Source organism: Coccinella septempunctata, chromosome 1, assembly GCF_907165205.1.
Source record: "Coccinella septempunctata chromosome 1, icCocSept1.1, whole genome shotgun sequence".
NCBI lineage: Eukaryota > Metazoa > Arthropoda > Insecta > Coleoptera > Coccinellidae > Coccinella > Coccinella septempunctata.
In genome coordinates this window covers 27,085,263-27,100,551 of record NC_058189.1, presented here as the reverse complement: position 1 = coordinate 27,100,551, position 15,289 = coordinate 27,085,263, and the positions used below count along the sequence as shown (strand labels likewise).

At 39.6% G+C, this 15,289-nt stretch overlaps 1 protein-coding gene across 1 annotated transcript; it reads left to right on the top strand.

Annotated features, from left to right (window-relative positions):
- Positions 1-12,480: 12,480 nt before the first annotated feature.
- Positions 12,481-13,473, top strand: LOC123322722. Its single transcript, XM_044910709.1, has 3 exons — positions 12,481-12,863; positions 12,960-13,076; positions 13,312-13,473. The coding sequence occupies exons 1-3, from the start codon at positions 12,645-12,647 to the stop codon at positions 13,414-13,416; spliced, it is 441 nt and encodes a 146-aa protein (XP_044766644.1). The 5' UTR covers positions 12,481-12,644; the 3' UTR covers positions 13,417-13,473.
- The last annotated feature ends 1,816 nt before the right edge of the window (positions 13,474-15,289 follow it).

The window sequence follows — 15,289 nt, the reverse complement described above, 5'->3', positions numbered from 1 at the left end:
ACTAAAATAATTATTCTAAAAAGAGGGAATAGGTTGGAAAACCCATTTTCTCATTACAATGGTTTTGGGAAACGTTTCGTACATTTTCCATTGTCCATACATGGTGACGTCATGTTTAGTACCACATGGACCGTGGATCATGTTAGTGGTAACAATGTCAAACAATTCTTGATCGATATTCTTATCCGGAATTTCCGCAGAAATAATTTGGTCAATTTCTTCTGGGCGTACTCTATCTACCAACCAAATCAAAATATGCGCATGTGGCAAACCTCGTTTCTGCCATTCCACAGAGTAAAGCCAGCAACGTGTTTTGCCAAATACCGAGTGATGTGTGATCAAATTCATCAAAGATTTCAGTTTCTGTTTGAACACACGCGCGGTGATGTCATGGCGATGCATTGAGGATTGACCTGACAACAGCAAATTTTTAATTTCATTCCAGTTGGGATTACACGTAAAAGTGATGAATAGATCAGGCCGGCCGTATGCACGTACATAAGTCATGGCGTCTTGAATATATTCTTGCATATGTCGTGGGCTGCCAGTATATGATGATGGAAGAATATATGCGGTACCGATGTTGTTGATGTCATCTGTTGCATCTACGTTACCTATTATGGCGTCACGTAAATGAATGTACTCCTCAGAACGAAGTTGTGCTTGATTAAACTTTAAATATCGTTATCTCTCACTTTCGATTTTCACATACATATCAACAATGTACTGATGAAATAGCTGCCGGCATCGAAGAATGTTATTATCTTCATTAGCACGAATCATTAACCGGTATGCGTAGAAGTTCATCGCGCTAACTTTTTTGGTTAGTTCCACACCTGGAAAAAAGAAAATAGACCTACATGAGATACACCAAAGTTGTTAGTGCGACAAAAAATATAAAATAATCTATGAGTTGTACCTACCTGTCGTTGGATTCCTTTGTTTAATGTTGAAATGATAACCATCCTCTCCTTCCCAAAATATCAACGGATACTGCAATGCATCATAAGAACGATGATTGTCTTGAATTATTTGCACAGTGTTATCCCTGCGTTGTATGCTTATATCTCGACGTTCCGATGGGTCACCAGCCATAACAACTGCAACTTCATTAATAGTTGGAACATTATATGTGCCTGCGTGCTCTCAATACGGTACTTTATCTGCTTTAATGACAATGGCGTAGTTGTCGTTTTGCAGTCTGTTAGAGACAGTCTTGAACAACCGTAGCAAGTGATTATTATTCAGCGAAAATGTTTCCAAAATTTCTACAATTTCTCGCTCCTGCATCTGGTCTATATGGTTGTATGCGCAGCGTATATTAGTTCGTTGTTCCTCATCTCCCATAAATTAGATTTGTAGAAATTTGGAATCAGCTTCAGGCATTGGAAGCAAAGAACCAATTTGATGAGACACTTGACCTTGAATCTTGAAAGTTGATTCAAAATTGCGACCATCATTATTGTGAATAATTTTAGTAGCTTTAAATGATGTCATTTGGAAGCAAGAATTGAATTTACGAATTTTACGCAAAAATAGTTTTGATTGCGATGTAGCTCCAGCTAGTAGTGTTCTCAATGGTTCGGGAGGTGGATTCAATGGTGGAAGTGAAACTTTTCCAGATGCGCAACATAGACCAGCCTATTCAGCTCTGTACGTGAAAGCATGACAATGTTGACACTCCTTGTCCATATTACCGATCGTAATTAGTGAGTGCGACGAATAGTCGATATTATGGTCATATCCGAACGCAAGACGATTAAATGATGCTCGTGTCAATGCTTGTTGACGTTGCATTCGCTGTCGATCACGTTCTCTCTGTGCGTCGGTCTCTCGTAGACGCTCCTCTCTTTGTCTCAATGTATTAGTACGAAGACGTTGATGGGGTTGTTCTAAATTCTCATCTGTACGTGTATTTGTAACTTGATCTCCCAAATTTACGTTATCCGTTGAGTGTTCCTCAATTATTGTTCTATTCAATCGACGATTATGGACATATTGCGATCGTTGACTACGTCCACCAATATTTCTGGATCTTCCACGAAGACGTGGCATTTTTCGGTGAATATAACGTAGGTACTGTAAGAAAGTACATAACTTATGTAAAAAAGGTATACAACTGAATTGAGAAACTGGATTGAGATGAAATTTGAATTTAGTAACAGGTCTGAAAAGTTTTTCTGTACCACATTTTATGAATAATGCATAATTTAATTTTTGATCATCACTCCCTATTATTTTCGAATAGTCAATATTTGAAATAAAAACGATTGAAAATAAGTATTATGAAATCATTGAATGAATAAATTAGTATGTTCGAATATTTATTGATTATCTTGCGAGTAAAATTGATAAAAAATCATGTAAAATACTCACTGTGATATCACACTTAGTTTGCAAAACGTATAGTTTTTTACGTATACTTCAAAAACTTTAACACTTTCACAATTAGAATGTCACTTATCCAAACACAATGATAACACTAAATTTTTCTGAATCCGTTCGCAGCTCACCCTCTCACACGGCCTAATATCAAAACACTGTTCAAATATAAGAGACATCACAACAAAGTCGCGCAGTAAGGCCTGGCGTATTCAGGTAGTTTCCGTCCAGAGGCCAATCGAGGGTAGTTCACAGTTGTAAATGAGACCTTTTGACCAATAAAATATGCATGAAACGAATATTCGAATTGACTTATCCCGAAAATTCTGAGCCCTAGTCTGTAGCCGGTTTCTCACTGACGTCTACTACGGCAGCATCATTATTTGATGCGGGATACGGCTTTATCTTCAACCTACGATATCTTCTAAAGTATTCATCTAAATCAAATTATGTAAAGGGCAATTTTGTTCTTTATTAAATAATTGTGATGAATAGCTTATTCATTCGAATCAGGATCGATACCGTATTCATAAAAACATCCTCTGAAATAAGGCAATATTTTGGTAAAAATTTTATTACATTTAAAGGTTTTTTTTCAGTTAACTTTGAGAGATAGACATATGCTCTCGCGGACTTTTTTGTAGAACTGTTGAAGAGCCACATTTTTGTCATACATTGTATTAATGTAAGTCATCAGGTTTTCGCAGCGTACGCAACAATAGCTTGATAATTGCAAATTTTCGTATATTTTTGGAATTTTTGTAGATGTCTGAATTTTTTTCAGTGAAAAATATAGCATATGCCACTTGGGAATGATGAAGCATTCTGAGAGTGAAAAAATTTCTGAAATCGGTCCAGTAGTTTTTGAATTAACTAACAAAAATATAAAATTTTCCCCTTTAAAGTATAAAATTTCCAAGAAAAATATTTTCCAGTGGACTAAATTGTGATTCTTAACCATCCTCGAGTTCACTGGAATATACACAAAAAATTTCATCAAAATCGGCCCAGCCGTTTAGGAGGAGTTGTGTGACAAAGCCACGAACAGAAGAATTATATATATTAAGATAAGATAATATACATAATATATAGACGTGGAAAATATTTACACTCCCAATCTTTCAGGAGGTTTAACAATTCTTTTAGGTTTCCTAACAGCTAAAGGTTCTTCGTCAACAACAGATTCATTTTCTACAATATCTGGTTGTATTTCCACACCAATATCAGATTCTTCTGTCCTAGGAACCTCATTTCCAAGTGGTAATGATAAATTGTAAGGATCTTTACGCAACTGATCAACGTGTTCTTCAGTACACTGTTTCTACTTGGAACCCATACTTCAAAACCTGATTTACCAATTCTTCTTTTAACTGTACCTTTTTCCCAATATTCTTTATTTACACAAAATTGTCTGACAAGAACTCTCTTCCCTGGGACAAAAGATACCATTCGTTTTCCCTTAAAATGCTTTTTTTGTTTGAACTGTGAAGTTTGAACTTTTTCTTCCACTGTAGGCGAACAAGGTGGTAGTATTAAACTGAATTCGCTTCGAATTTTGTGTCGAAACATCAATTCTGAAGGTGTAACTCCAGTTGTGGAATGAACCGAATTGCGGTAATCAAATAAAAATTTAGATAGAGCTTAGTCTGCGTCATTGAAATTATTTTGAAGTAATTTTTTTAAGGCATTTTTGACAATTTGAACTGAGGACTCTGCTTGACCATTTGACTGGGCATGCCAAGCAGAGCCGTCGATATAAGCAATACCGTTTCTTGCCAAAAATGTCTGGAATTGATTGGATTCGAATTGAGTACCCTGATCAGAGACAAGAACTTCCGGCAAACCGAATCTGGCAAAAGTTTCTCTCAGAACTTTGATAGTCATCTCTGAAGTGGTACTTTTCATAGCGAAAACTTCCAACCTTTTTGAGTGAGCATCCACAATAATTCAATACATTGTATTTCTGAGTGGTCATGCGAAATCTAAATGAATGCGTTGCCAGGGTTTTTCTGGCCAAGGCCATGGACAAAATATTGATTTCGGTGGATTAGGTTGACTCATTTTACAAGATTCGCAAGTTTTTATGAAATTTTCAATGTCCCTATCAATTTTTGGCCACCAAAAATAGGACCTCGCGATTGATTTCATTTTAACTACCCCTAAGTGACTTTTATGTAACTTATTCAACAATTTTGACCTCAGTTTTGTAGGAACAACAACCCTATGATTCCATAAAAGAGCATTACTTTCAATCGATAATTCAAATCGCTTAGAAACAAAATATTTGAAATCGTATTCCATATACGTGTAACTTGGCCACCGACCGTTTTTCACAAAATTCAATATTTTTGACAAAATTTTATCATGCTTGGTTGCCTGAACGATATCTGAAAATTCAATTTTTTCCTCGAAATTAGAAAAATAATAAATGTAGTTCGGATCGACATCCGTCCAATTTTCATCAGGGTAGTTTAGACAAAGGATCGGCTTTATTCAAAGATGACTTAACATAAGAGATTTGATAATTATAGTTAGCAAGTATAGCAGCCCATCGTCTAACTCTGTTTGCTGAAAACTCTGGAATACCCTTAGAAGGGTTGAATATATAAGTTAAGGCTTTATTATCAGTTTCTAAGTAAAAATGATTTCCATACAAATATTGATTGAATTTACTCAATCCAAGATTATGGCCAAACCTTCTCTTTCGATATGAGCATAACCCTTTTCTGCCGCCTTCAGAACTCTAGAAGCATAAGCTAAAGGCCTGTCTGATCCATCATGCATTATGTGGCTCAATACCGCCCCTAACCCATAATCAGATGCATCAACGGTTAATTTTAAAGGTAAATTAGGATCAAACGATACGGGAAGCTTATTACTGGTTAAACTCTTTTTGACTTGCTCAAAGGAATTCTCGCATTCATTGGACCAATTCCATCGCCTTCCCTTCTGCAATAGAACATACAGGGGGTAAAGAGATGGTGACAAATTTTTAATAAATTTACCATAATAATTGATTAAACCAAGAAATGATTGTAACTGTTTAACATCAGTTGGTCTCAAAATGCCATCAATTTTGCTTTGACAGGGATGAATTCCCTCTGAATCAATTTTATAACCTAAATATTTAATAGATTTTTGGAAAAAGAGACATTTTTCCGATGAAATCTTCAAACCTGAATTTTCAAGAAGTTTTAAAACTTTTTTTAACCGAGATAAATGTTCAACGCGATTTCTGCCAGTGACACAAATGTCATCGATAAAAACTACAACACCTTCTAGGCCTGCTAATAATTTTTCCATAAATATTTGAAAAATGGAAGGAGCACTGTTAACAGCAAATGGTAATCTTTTATATTTGAATAAGCCTAGGTGAGTGGAGATAACTAAAAATTTTTCAGAATTTTCATCTACCAGAATTTGCTGGTAAGCATTGGTCAAATCGATTTTTGAAAACTCAACTCCACCACCTAACTTATCAAATAATTCTTGTGCTTTGGGGAGAGGGTGTTTGTCAAGTAAAAGATTGGGGTTGATTATGACCTTAAAATCTCTGCACAATCTGATATCCCCATTTTTCTTAATGACCGGTACCACCGGAGTACCCCATTCAGCATAATCAATTGGAGAAATAATATTCAATTTCAGCAATCTATCAATTTCTTTTTCTACCTCACCTCGTAAAGCATAAGGCACTGTGCGAGCCTTGAAGAATTTTGGCTGTACTGAATCTGGGTTCTTGAGTGATAGTTTTGCTTTACCCTTATTGAAGGTTCCCAAGCCAGAAGAAAATAATGCTGGAAATTCATCAAAAAGCTGTGCAACTTCTAGAGCAGGTTCAGTGCTGCAATGAAATACATCATCAAATACTATATCGAATGCATTCAAGAAATTCCTTCCTAAAATTGGTGGGCCACCATTCTTAATCACAAAAATTTTTATTTTAGAATGTACTCCTCTAAAGTTTACAGAAAGAATGGTGCAGCCCATAGGCTTGAATTTTTGACCATTATAAAGAGAAAAAATAGTATTCGTTTCAGTCAATTCAAAATTACGAAAATTTTCAAAATGAAATTGGTCAGAAACTGCGGAAATGGCAGCTCCAGTATCCAATTGAAATGAAAATGTTTTACCCAAAATTTGAAGCTGAACTGAAATAGGATTTGCCCTTTCATTTTCTTTAAAGTGATTCCTGGAGTACAATTCCTCAGAATCAAATTTTTCAATGTAATTGTTACAGTTTTTAAATTTGCTTCTATTAATTTTCTTCTTATTTTTCCAAAAATTGGAATTAGCACTGGAAGAAAAATAGTTTTTCTTTTTAGAATAGCACATAGGTGCCAAGTGTTCTTTTTCACCACAGATGTGGCACAAACACTCGCGAAATTGACATTTGTTTGTTTCGTGATTTTTGCGACCACAAACAGCGCAACTAACAGCACGTGACCCACTAGCTTCACCTTGATTTGCTGGCTTCACCTGACTGCGGCTGCGTACTTGATACAACTCCTGAGGTTCCTTTTTGGGCGAAAATGGCGGTGGTTTTCCGAATTTTCCTACTGCCGCTTCTCTGCTTTCAGCTATCTTGACTGCTTCAGCGAATGTCAACGAATTATCTGCCTCGAACAGACGATCTCTAATCTGTCCACTAGGTAGGCCCATTATAAATCGATCACGGAGACAGATTTGAAGTTCTTCTCCAAAATCACAATGGATGGCCAACGATCTAACTCTCGCTGCCCAATCCTTAATAGTTTCTTGAGGTTCACTGTGTGCTTCATAAAAATTTCTTCTTTCGACGAATATACTTCGCTGCCCCCCGAAATGTACATTGAAAAGCTTCACTAGTTCTTCATATTCTAGTTTTTCCGGCGACTTTGGGATACATAGGTTGAAGATTAATCTAGAAGAATCCTCTGACAGGGCATTTAAGAATATCGCTCTTCTTTTTGCACTATCTTGAATATTATTAGCTTCGAAATTCATTCATTCATTCATTGCTGTATCCCGATGCCAATAATGAATCTACAAAAAGACGAAAAAAAGGGAAAAAAAAAGGTGCGAACAGACTTATAATTTTGGCTAATTGCGACTGTGTGCTCTTCTGTGACTGTAGAGTCCCAACCGTGACCTACATATCCTACCACACTCCGGGCATGGATAGTCACCAACCAGATCTGGCCGCCGCTGTATCCTTCTCGAGTCTCCATTATAACTGTGTACCAAAGACCTCCACTGTGACCTGTCTAATGCTAGTTGTCTCCCAGTTAAGATTGGCATTAACTGATTTTAGGGATTGATGTAGTGTATCCTTCAACCGCTTGTACTGGCCTCCTGGTTTCCGGGCTCCCTCAGTGAATTCGCCATATAGAGCTATTTTGGGGAGTCTTGTGTCTTGCATCCTCAGGATGTGGCCGCTACATCTTAGTCGGGCCCTCGTTACTTGAGTCTCAATTGTTGTACAACTCGCGCGCTGCAAGACTTCTGTCTTAGATGACGTTGTTGCGTTTGTTCAAGCTGTTTAATATGTCGCCTGTACGGCGTCCAGCTTTCGCTTCCGTAAAGAAGCGTTGGGAGGACGACTGCCCTGTAAACAGCTGTCTTGGTCTTCAGATTGAGGTCGTGATTTTGAAACACTCTATCCTTTAGCTTCCAGAATGCCCGTGATGCCGAATTGATACGGTTGTGTATTTCCGTGTCAAGGTTAGCCCTAGTATTTATGAAGCTTCCCAACTGTTCGACCTGTTCTAGAGTTTCATTCTTCAGGCTGATATCTGTTTGAAGGCTTTCTGGCGGACTTACCAGGATTTTGGTCTTATCGATATTGAGTCTAAGGTTTAAAGCTTCGTATATATGTTTATAAGTGTCCATCATTATCTGTAGATCCTCTGAGCTGCTAGCGATGAGTGAACAGTCGTCTGCATATTGAAGGTCCGTGATAAACTTGGTACGGGTTTTCGCTCTGAGGCGCTTCAGGTTAAACAGGCCTCCATCAAATCTGAATCTTATCCCAACACCTCTTACGGGCATACTCATATCTGCAATTATGGATACAGCTATGGCGAAAATATTGAACAGTAAAGGCGCTAATACGCAGCCTTGTTTTATTCCGGAGTTGGTTGAGAAATGGTCGGTTGTAGAGCCATTATGCTGTATTCTAGCGGTGTTGTTGGTATGAAGGCTTTTACACACTGCTAAGAATTTTTCGGGTACTCCAAGATGTTCCATGATTTTCCATAGCGCTCTCCGATTCACCGAGTCGAATGCCTTACTTAAATCGATGAAGGCTGTATAAATCCTTGATTGTTGTTGTTAAAAATTGAACGAAGCCCCTCCGACCTCTCTCTAGTCTACGCTCCTGACCAGCTCCGGTGGCCGCGTATGGTACCCCGATTCGGCGGTGCGCTGGTTGAACGACGCAGCGGCCCCACTTTCCGTGTTTTTCAGAAGTGAAAAACCTACACATTTATATATTTTTCAAAAGATTCTTTTTGTTAGCTCTGTAGTAGTAACCTGTCTCTGCTATTATTGTGATTTTATAACACCTCATTTTTACGTTCACCTCTTCTAATTCTCAATTTTCTAGTCTTCTCGCACAATCCTGGTTCTAAATTGTTCATCTCATAAGGTGAAGTACTCTCAGACTGCTAAAAATTATAAATTAAACCATTTTCATGACAATTTCATCCTAAAGAAATTAGTCCACGAGCAAGAGATACAGAATCTAGAAATAGATTCCGAATCCTTGCTAGCACTGCTCAATTGAAATGTCCACTCAAGTCAAATCGAACGATTGTCGTCTCAGAACTATATATTTTATTATATTTCATAATTTATATAGATTTTCAGACTTCTCTAGGTCATCTCACATAAAAATGTAGCACCAGGATTGAAACTTCTCAAGTTCACCTCCATAAAATTGATAACTGATTCATTGTCTGCTCGTAATATTCCTTATTATTAGAATCAGTTTAATCATTTTTAAGACAACTCCTATGATCACCTCGATGTACATATGACTAATTAGTGTTGTTGAGTTTCAGATGAATGAATCCCCATGTTCTCCAGGGTGGACCCTGGATGTAGCTGTTTTCCTCAGAACAGGATGTGAACACCTCAACTTTAGTTAAGCGGTCAATAATAGTGCTCGATACACCTCGACCTAGGCTCCACCCTGGAAAGTCTGCTCAAATACTCGTGTCTACTCATTTGGTATGGTCTACTCTTTATAATATGTACTCTCATTGGTTCTTTTCTATATTCATTCATCGGACTCAACATACATGTAAGTTTTCTCAGCCTTCAGCACATCTCAAAATCTACGATTAGGGACTTTAACTCAGTACTCTCTTGACTTCTCTCAATTTATCAATTGTTTCTTCTGTTTTTCTGATGAACGTTCTAATCGTGCTTACTTGTAAGCAGTTCGTCTATGTAAATGTTGAATTCAATGATAAATTTTTGCACTCTTCAAGATCATCTCAATGTATATGAATTATACTATTATATGTTCTTCTCATATTAATTATGATTGTCCTTTTCATTTAATTAATTATTATTGAAGTTCTCATTTAATTAGAATTTATTGCCCTTTTCATATTATTTTTTAATATTCTAGTGCTTCTCAAATTCATTAATTCTGTGCTTCTCATTTAACTTGTGCGACTCTTGTTCTGCTCATACTTACATTATCATTATTGATCAACTCAAATTTAATGTATCGATTTCTCGTTGATGATCAGACTTAGACATTGCAGTTTCACCTCGGGCCTATTTCTCTGTACTCTCGCGTCTTCTCTTTAAAATTCAGTATTCTAACCTTCGCGTTTTCTGATAGAATAAGGAAGCTCTCGCAATCAATTTTCAATTGATTGCCCTATTACTGTGTAACCGTTGTGTTGATATTGAATTTACTGAACTCCTCAACGTCTAAGTCTGACATCAAGTGACTTCTCATTTGAACTGCTCTGGACCATCTCTTGTTTTTAGTTGAATAATGTCTCTCTGAGTTTATAGATGTGGTTAATATTAGTTGTTTCGTACTGTATTAGCTTCATGCAGGTGACATATTCATTTTATGATTGTGAACGATACTCAATATAAATGTTTTTATACCATCTCCAACTCAATTATCTTGTCATACAGTCCACTTCTCTTTAATTACAAAATCATAACACCCTCGATTTTGAACATTTGGTCCTTCGGGCCGGATAATTGAGTTGGAATTTTATCATCGTTCACTAATCATAGTTCTCCTCTCTGCCCTCTCATGGAATTGTGCACCTCGACCACTAATACTTTGAGTAATAAGCCTGCTCATGCCTTCATCTCCTCAAGCTTTCGTCATCTCAAGGAGTCTCTCGAGCCACCTCAAACGCCATCTCAACCGGTTGCTTCGTCCTTGTCTGCTCAGACATCTCATTACCAGTCTTCTCTGGCGACTACTCAAGTAATTCAACTCCTCAATTTCTAATGCTGAACGCCTCCATTACCTCAGATCTTCTCTTCAGTCGACTCCTCTGAACTAGATCTGTCGCTTGGCTCTCACTGGCACACCTCACTTCCCATAGCTTGGGGAAGTCTCATTTCTCAATACGAGGACAAACATCTCCTCTTGGCTGCTCTCTGGTATAAGATCTTCTCGACCCCTGAATGTTCGTCTCAAACAAGTCCTCGTTTCTATTATGAGACCCAACTCTAGACCGAAATCTTCGTACTCTCACGATGCCGCCTCTAATGCCGCCTCTTCCAAAGTCTCCTCTAAGATCTGCTCAAAAATAGCCTTCTCATTTAATGGCCAAAACGGCCACACGACCCCCTCAGCCGAGCCGTCTCACCAAAGTCACCTCAAGCCTCCTCATCTAGGCCTACTTCTAAGCCCAGTGAAGCTAAGTCAGTCACCTCAAAAGGGCCTGAAATGTTCGGACAGTCGTCAAAACTCCTCCTAGACAACTCACCTTTCTCTCGACCGCTCTAGCCCACGTTCTCACCCCAGTCACCTCACACCAAGCAAGACTTCTCATCGACTCAGGATCGGAACTCTCGTTCATCTCTGAAGACTTCTCAAAACAGCTCAGCCTTCCTCGAAGCCAATCCAAAGTCACCATCGTTGGAATTGGTGGAGCCGCCTCAAGATCAAGAGGATCAGTATTGATCACACTGAAATTTCTTCACAATCACAAAACCGTGAATATAAATGCTCATATCTTGTCATCTCCATTTACTAATCTACCATCTTTCAATTGTTGCACACGACCACGTTTCCCACACCTCGAAAATTTGAAGCTCGCCGATCCAGAGTTCTACACCTCGAGGCCAATCGACATCATATTGGGTGCTGATGTCTATGGTTCCATCATTCTTCCTCAACTCCGACAAGGGCCAGATGGGTCAACTTCAACAGCTCAGCTCTCGATCTTTGGATGGTTGGTCCTAGGTCCAATATGCCCTCATCAAGAAGTCTGCTCAAGTGTGTCTCATCAATACCATGCCACTCAAGAATCTGACCTTCAAAGCCTTCTCGAAAAGTTCTGGGATCAAGAAGAAGTCAAGACCACCAGGAATGCGAAGACCACTTCAAGACCACTCACTCTCGACTTCCTTCTGGACGATACATGGTAAGACTCCCATTAAAATCATCATCTTATCTTTTGGGATCTTCCAGACAACGTGCCTTCCGATGCCTCCAAGGACAATTTCGCAAGTTCGAGGGAAACCAAGAATATTGCTAGCTCTACACGGACTTCCTCAATGAATACGCACAACTCAAGCACATGAAGAAGGCTCCCTCAGACATCTCGCATCCCAGATACTATTTGCCGCATCATGGAATTCTCAAACCAGACAGCTCCTCCACCAAATTGCGAGTAGTGTTCAATGGTTCCAGTCCCACCTCAACAGGCCTCTCACTGAACGACATCATGCACACAGGAGCGAAACTTCAGTTAGATGTTATTGATGTATTGTTCTGGGTACGTCGCTTTAAATTTGTGTTTTCCACAGACATCACGGTGCATCCAGACGATTGGGATCTCCAATGCATTCTCTGGCGAAACTCAGAAGATGAGATAGCGACGTACCACCTCACCACCGTCACCTATGGAACCAAGGCTGCTCCTTTCTTGGCCATTCGAGTCCTCCTCCAGCTCATCGAAGATGAAGGTCACAAGTATCCACTCGCCATTCCACCACTCACCAAAGGTCGCTATGTTGATGATATATATGGTGGTGCAGACACGAAAGAAGAACTCTCAGAAATCGCTATGGACCTGAAAAATCTCTGCATGGCGGGCGGCCTCCCCTTAGCAAAGTGGCAATCGAACTCTCCAAGTACGCTCAAGATGGTAACCGAGGAAGAAATGATACCATCGCCGATCTCATTTGACGACTGTCCTACTTCAACGAAACGTCTAGGCCTCCTCTGGTATCCTCAAGAGGATTACTTCTCATTCAAGATCAACTCAAGCTCATCTGGGTCTGTGGTAACTAAACGTACTATTTTATCTCATATCGCTCAACTCTTTGATCCACTTGGTTTAGTATCCCCTGTCACGATCAGAGCCAAAATGTTGTTGCAGGAACTTTGGCTCCAGAAACTGTCATGGGACGAACCACTGTCACCTCAACTCACAGAAAGATGGTGTAACATCAGAGAAGATCTCAAATCATTGGCCAATGTACGAGCTCCTCGCTGGGTAGGCACCCAAGAAAATACTACCATAGAACTTCACGGCTTCTCTGATACTTCTCAACTTGCCATGGCAGCAGTCCTCTATCTCGTAGTCCGCTCACCGTCCACAGGATCCAAAGTCACATTGCTCTGCTCGAAAACAAAAGTGACGCCTTTGAAACGCCTCACAATCCCGCGACTCGAACTCACAGCATCTCTCATCCTGGCAAGGTTAACTAATTATGCTCATCGTGTTATAGATACACAGATACACTCAACGACTTTGTGGACGGACTCAACAGTCTCTCTCACGTGGATCACATCTCACCCAGCTCGCTGGAAGGACTTTGTTTGAAACAGGGTAGAGCTCATCCAAGAACTAACTCCAGGTGCACAATGGAGATACGTTTCCGGCAAGGAAAATCCAGCGGACTGTGCTTCTCGTTCTCGTGGCTTCTCGTCATCTCAACTACTGAACAGCACTCTATGGTGGACGGGACCACCATGGATTTCCAAGTCACCAGATTCCTGGCCCAATCGTCAGCCGGCAACGACAATTGACCCCGAATCTGAAGCAAGACCCACCAAGAACCTCCTCACGGCCGTAACTCAAGACTACTCGTGGGATCTTATATACAGGTATTCTTCTCTCAATAAACTGTTAAGAATCACCTCTCTCTGTTTAAGAGTCCTCGCCCGACTCAGACACTCCTCAAGTCTGAACTTCTCAACTCCGCTCACCTCAACTGACTTGGAAAAATCAAGGATCTATTGGATCAAGGCTACTCAACAAGTGTATTTTCCTCAAGAACTCAAGGCTCTTCAAAATGGTACTGCTCTGTCATCCTCACATGTGTTCCGTAGACTCACGGCGTTCATCGACCATGAAGGTGTCATTCGTGTAGGAGGACGAATCACCAACGCTCTCTTAGACCCAGATAGCAAGCATCCTGCAATAATTCCTCGAGCTTCTCAATTGACTTTTCTGATTATTATAGATTCTGCTCACAAACGAACACTCCATGGAGGTACACAACTCACACTGTCCACCATCCGTCAACAATATTGGATCATTGGAAGAAGAGCCCCAGTGAAATCCCACATCCTGAAGTGTGTTATATGTGCAAGGCAACGAGGTTAAACAGCTTAACAACTCATGGGACAATTACCAGAACAACGTGTCAGACCATCTCGTCCCTTTCTCATCACCGACGAGCGAATACCTCCTTGTAAGTGGCCATTAGGGCGAGTAATGACCATGCACCCAGGGTCCCCTCAAGACCTTCACGTCCACTCTAACCCGACCAATCTCGAAGAAAGCAATTCTACCAGTCAACTCTTCAGACGAAGCAACCAAGAAAGAATTTCAACCTCTCTAGTCATCTCGATAACTAACGCTGTTAGTTATGGCGGGCGGAATGTTAAAAATTGAACGAAGCCCCCCTCCGACCTCTCTCTAGTCTACGCTCCTGACCAGCTCCGGTGGCCGCGTATGGTACCCCGATTCGGCGGTGCGCTGGTTGAACGACGCAGCGGCCCCACTTTCCATGTTTTTCAGAAGTGAAAAACCTACACATTTACATATTTTTCAAAAGATTCTCTTTGTTAGCTCTGTAGTAGTAACCTCTCTCTGCTATCATTGTGATTTTATAACACCTCATTTTAACGTTCACCTCTTCTAATTCTCAATTTTCTAGTCTTCTCGCACAATCCTGGTGCTAAATTGTCCATCTCATAAGGTAAAGTACTCTCAGACTGCTCAAAATTATAAATTACACCATTTTCATGACAATTTCATTCTAAAGAAATTAGTCCACGTGCAAGAGATTCAGAATTTAGAAATAGATTCCGAATCCTTGCTAGCACTGCTCAATTGAAATGTCCACTCAAGTCAAATCGAACGATTGTCGTCTCAGAACTATATATTTTATTATTTTTCATAATTTATATAGATTTTCAGACTTCTCTAGGTCATCTCACATGGAAATGGGTATGTAGCACCAGGATTGAAACTTCTCAAGTTCATCTCCATAAAATTGATAACTGATTCATTGTCTGCTCGTAATATTCCTTATTATTAGAATCAGTTTAATCATTTTTCAGACAACTCCTATGATCACCTCGATGTACATATGACTAATTACTGTTGTTGAGTTTCAGATGAATGAATCCCTATATTCTCCAGGGTGGACCCTGGATGTAGCTGTTTTCCTCAGAACAGGATGTGAACACCTCAAC

Coding starts and splice junctions, on each gene's coding strand:
- LOC123322722 (XM_044910709.1), top strand. CDS start 12,645: ATGGACCTGAAAAATCTCTGCATGGCGGGCGGCCTCCCCTTAGCAAAG. Junction 12,864..12,959: donor CAAGCTCATCTGGGTCTGTG/GTAACTAAACGT, acceptor ATGTTGTTGCAG/GAACTTTGGCTCCAGAAACT. Junction 13,077..13,311: donor ATGTACGAGCTCCTCGCTGG/GTAGGCACCCAA, acceptor ATCGTGTTATAG/ATACACAGATACACTCAACG.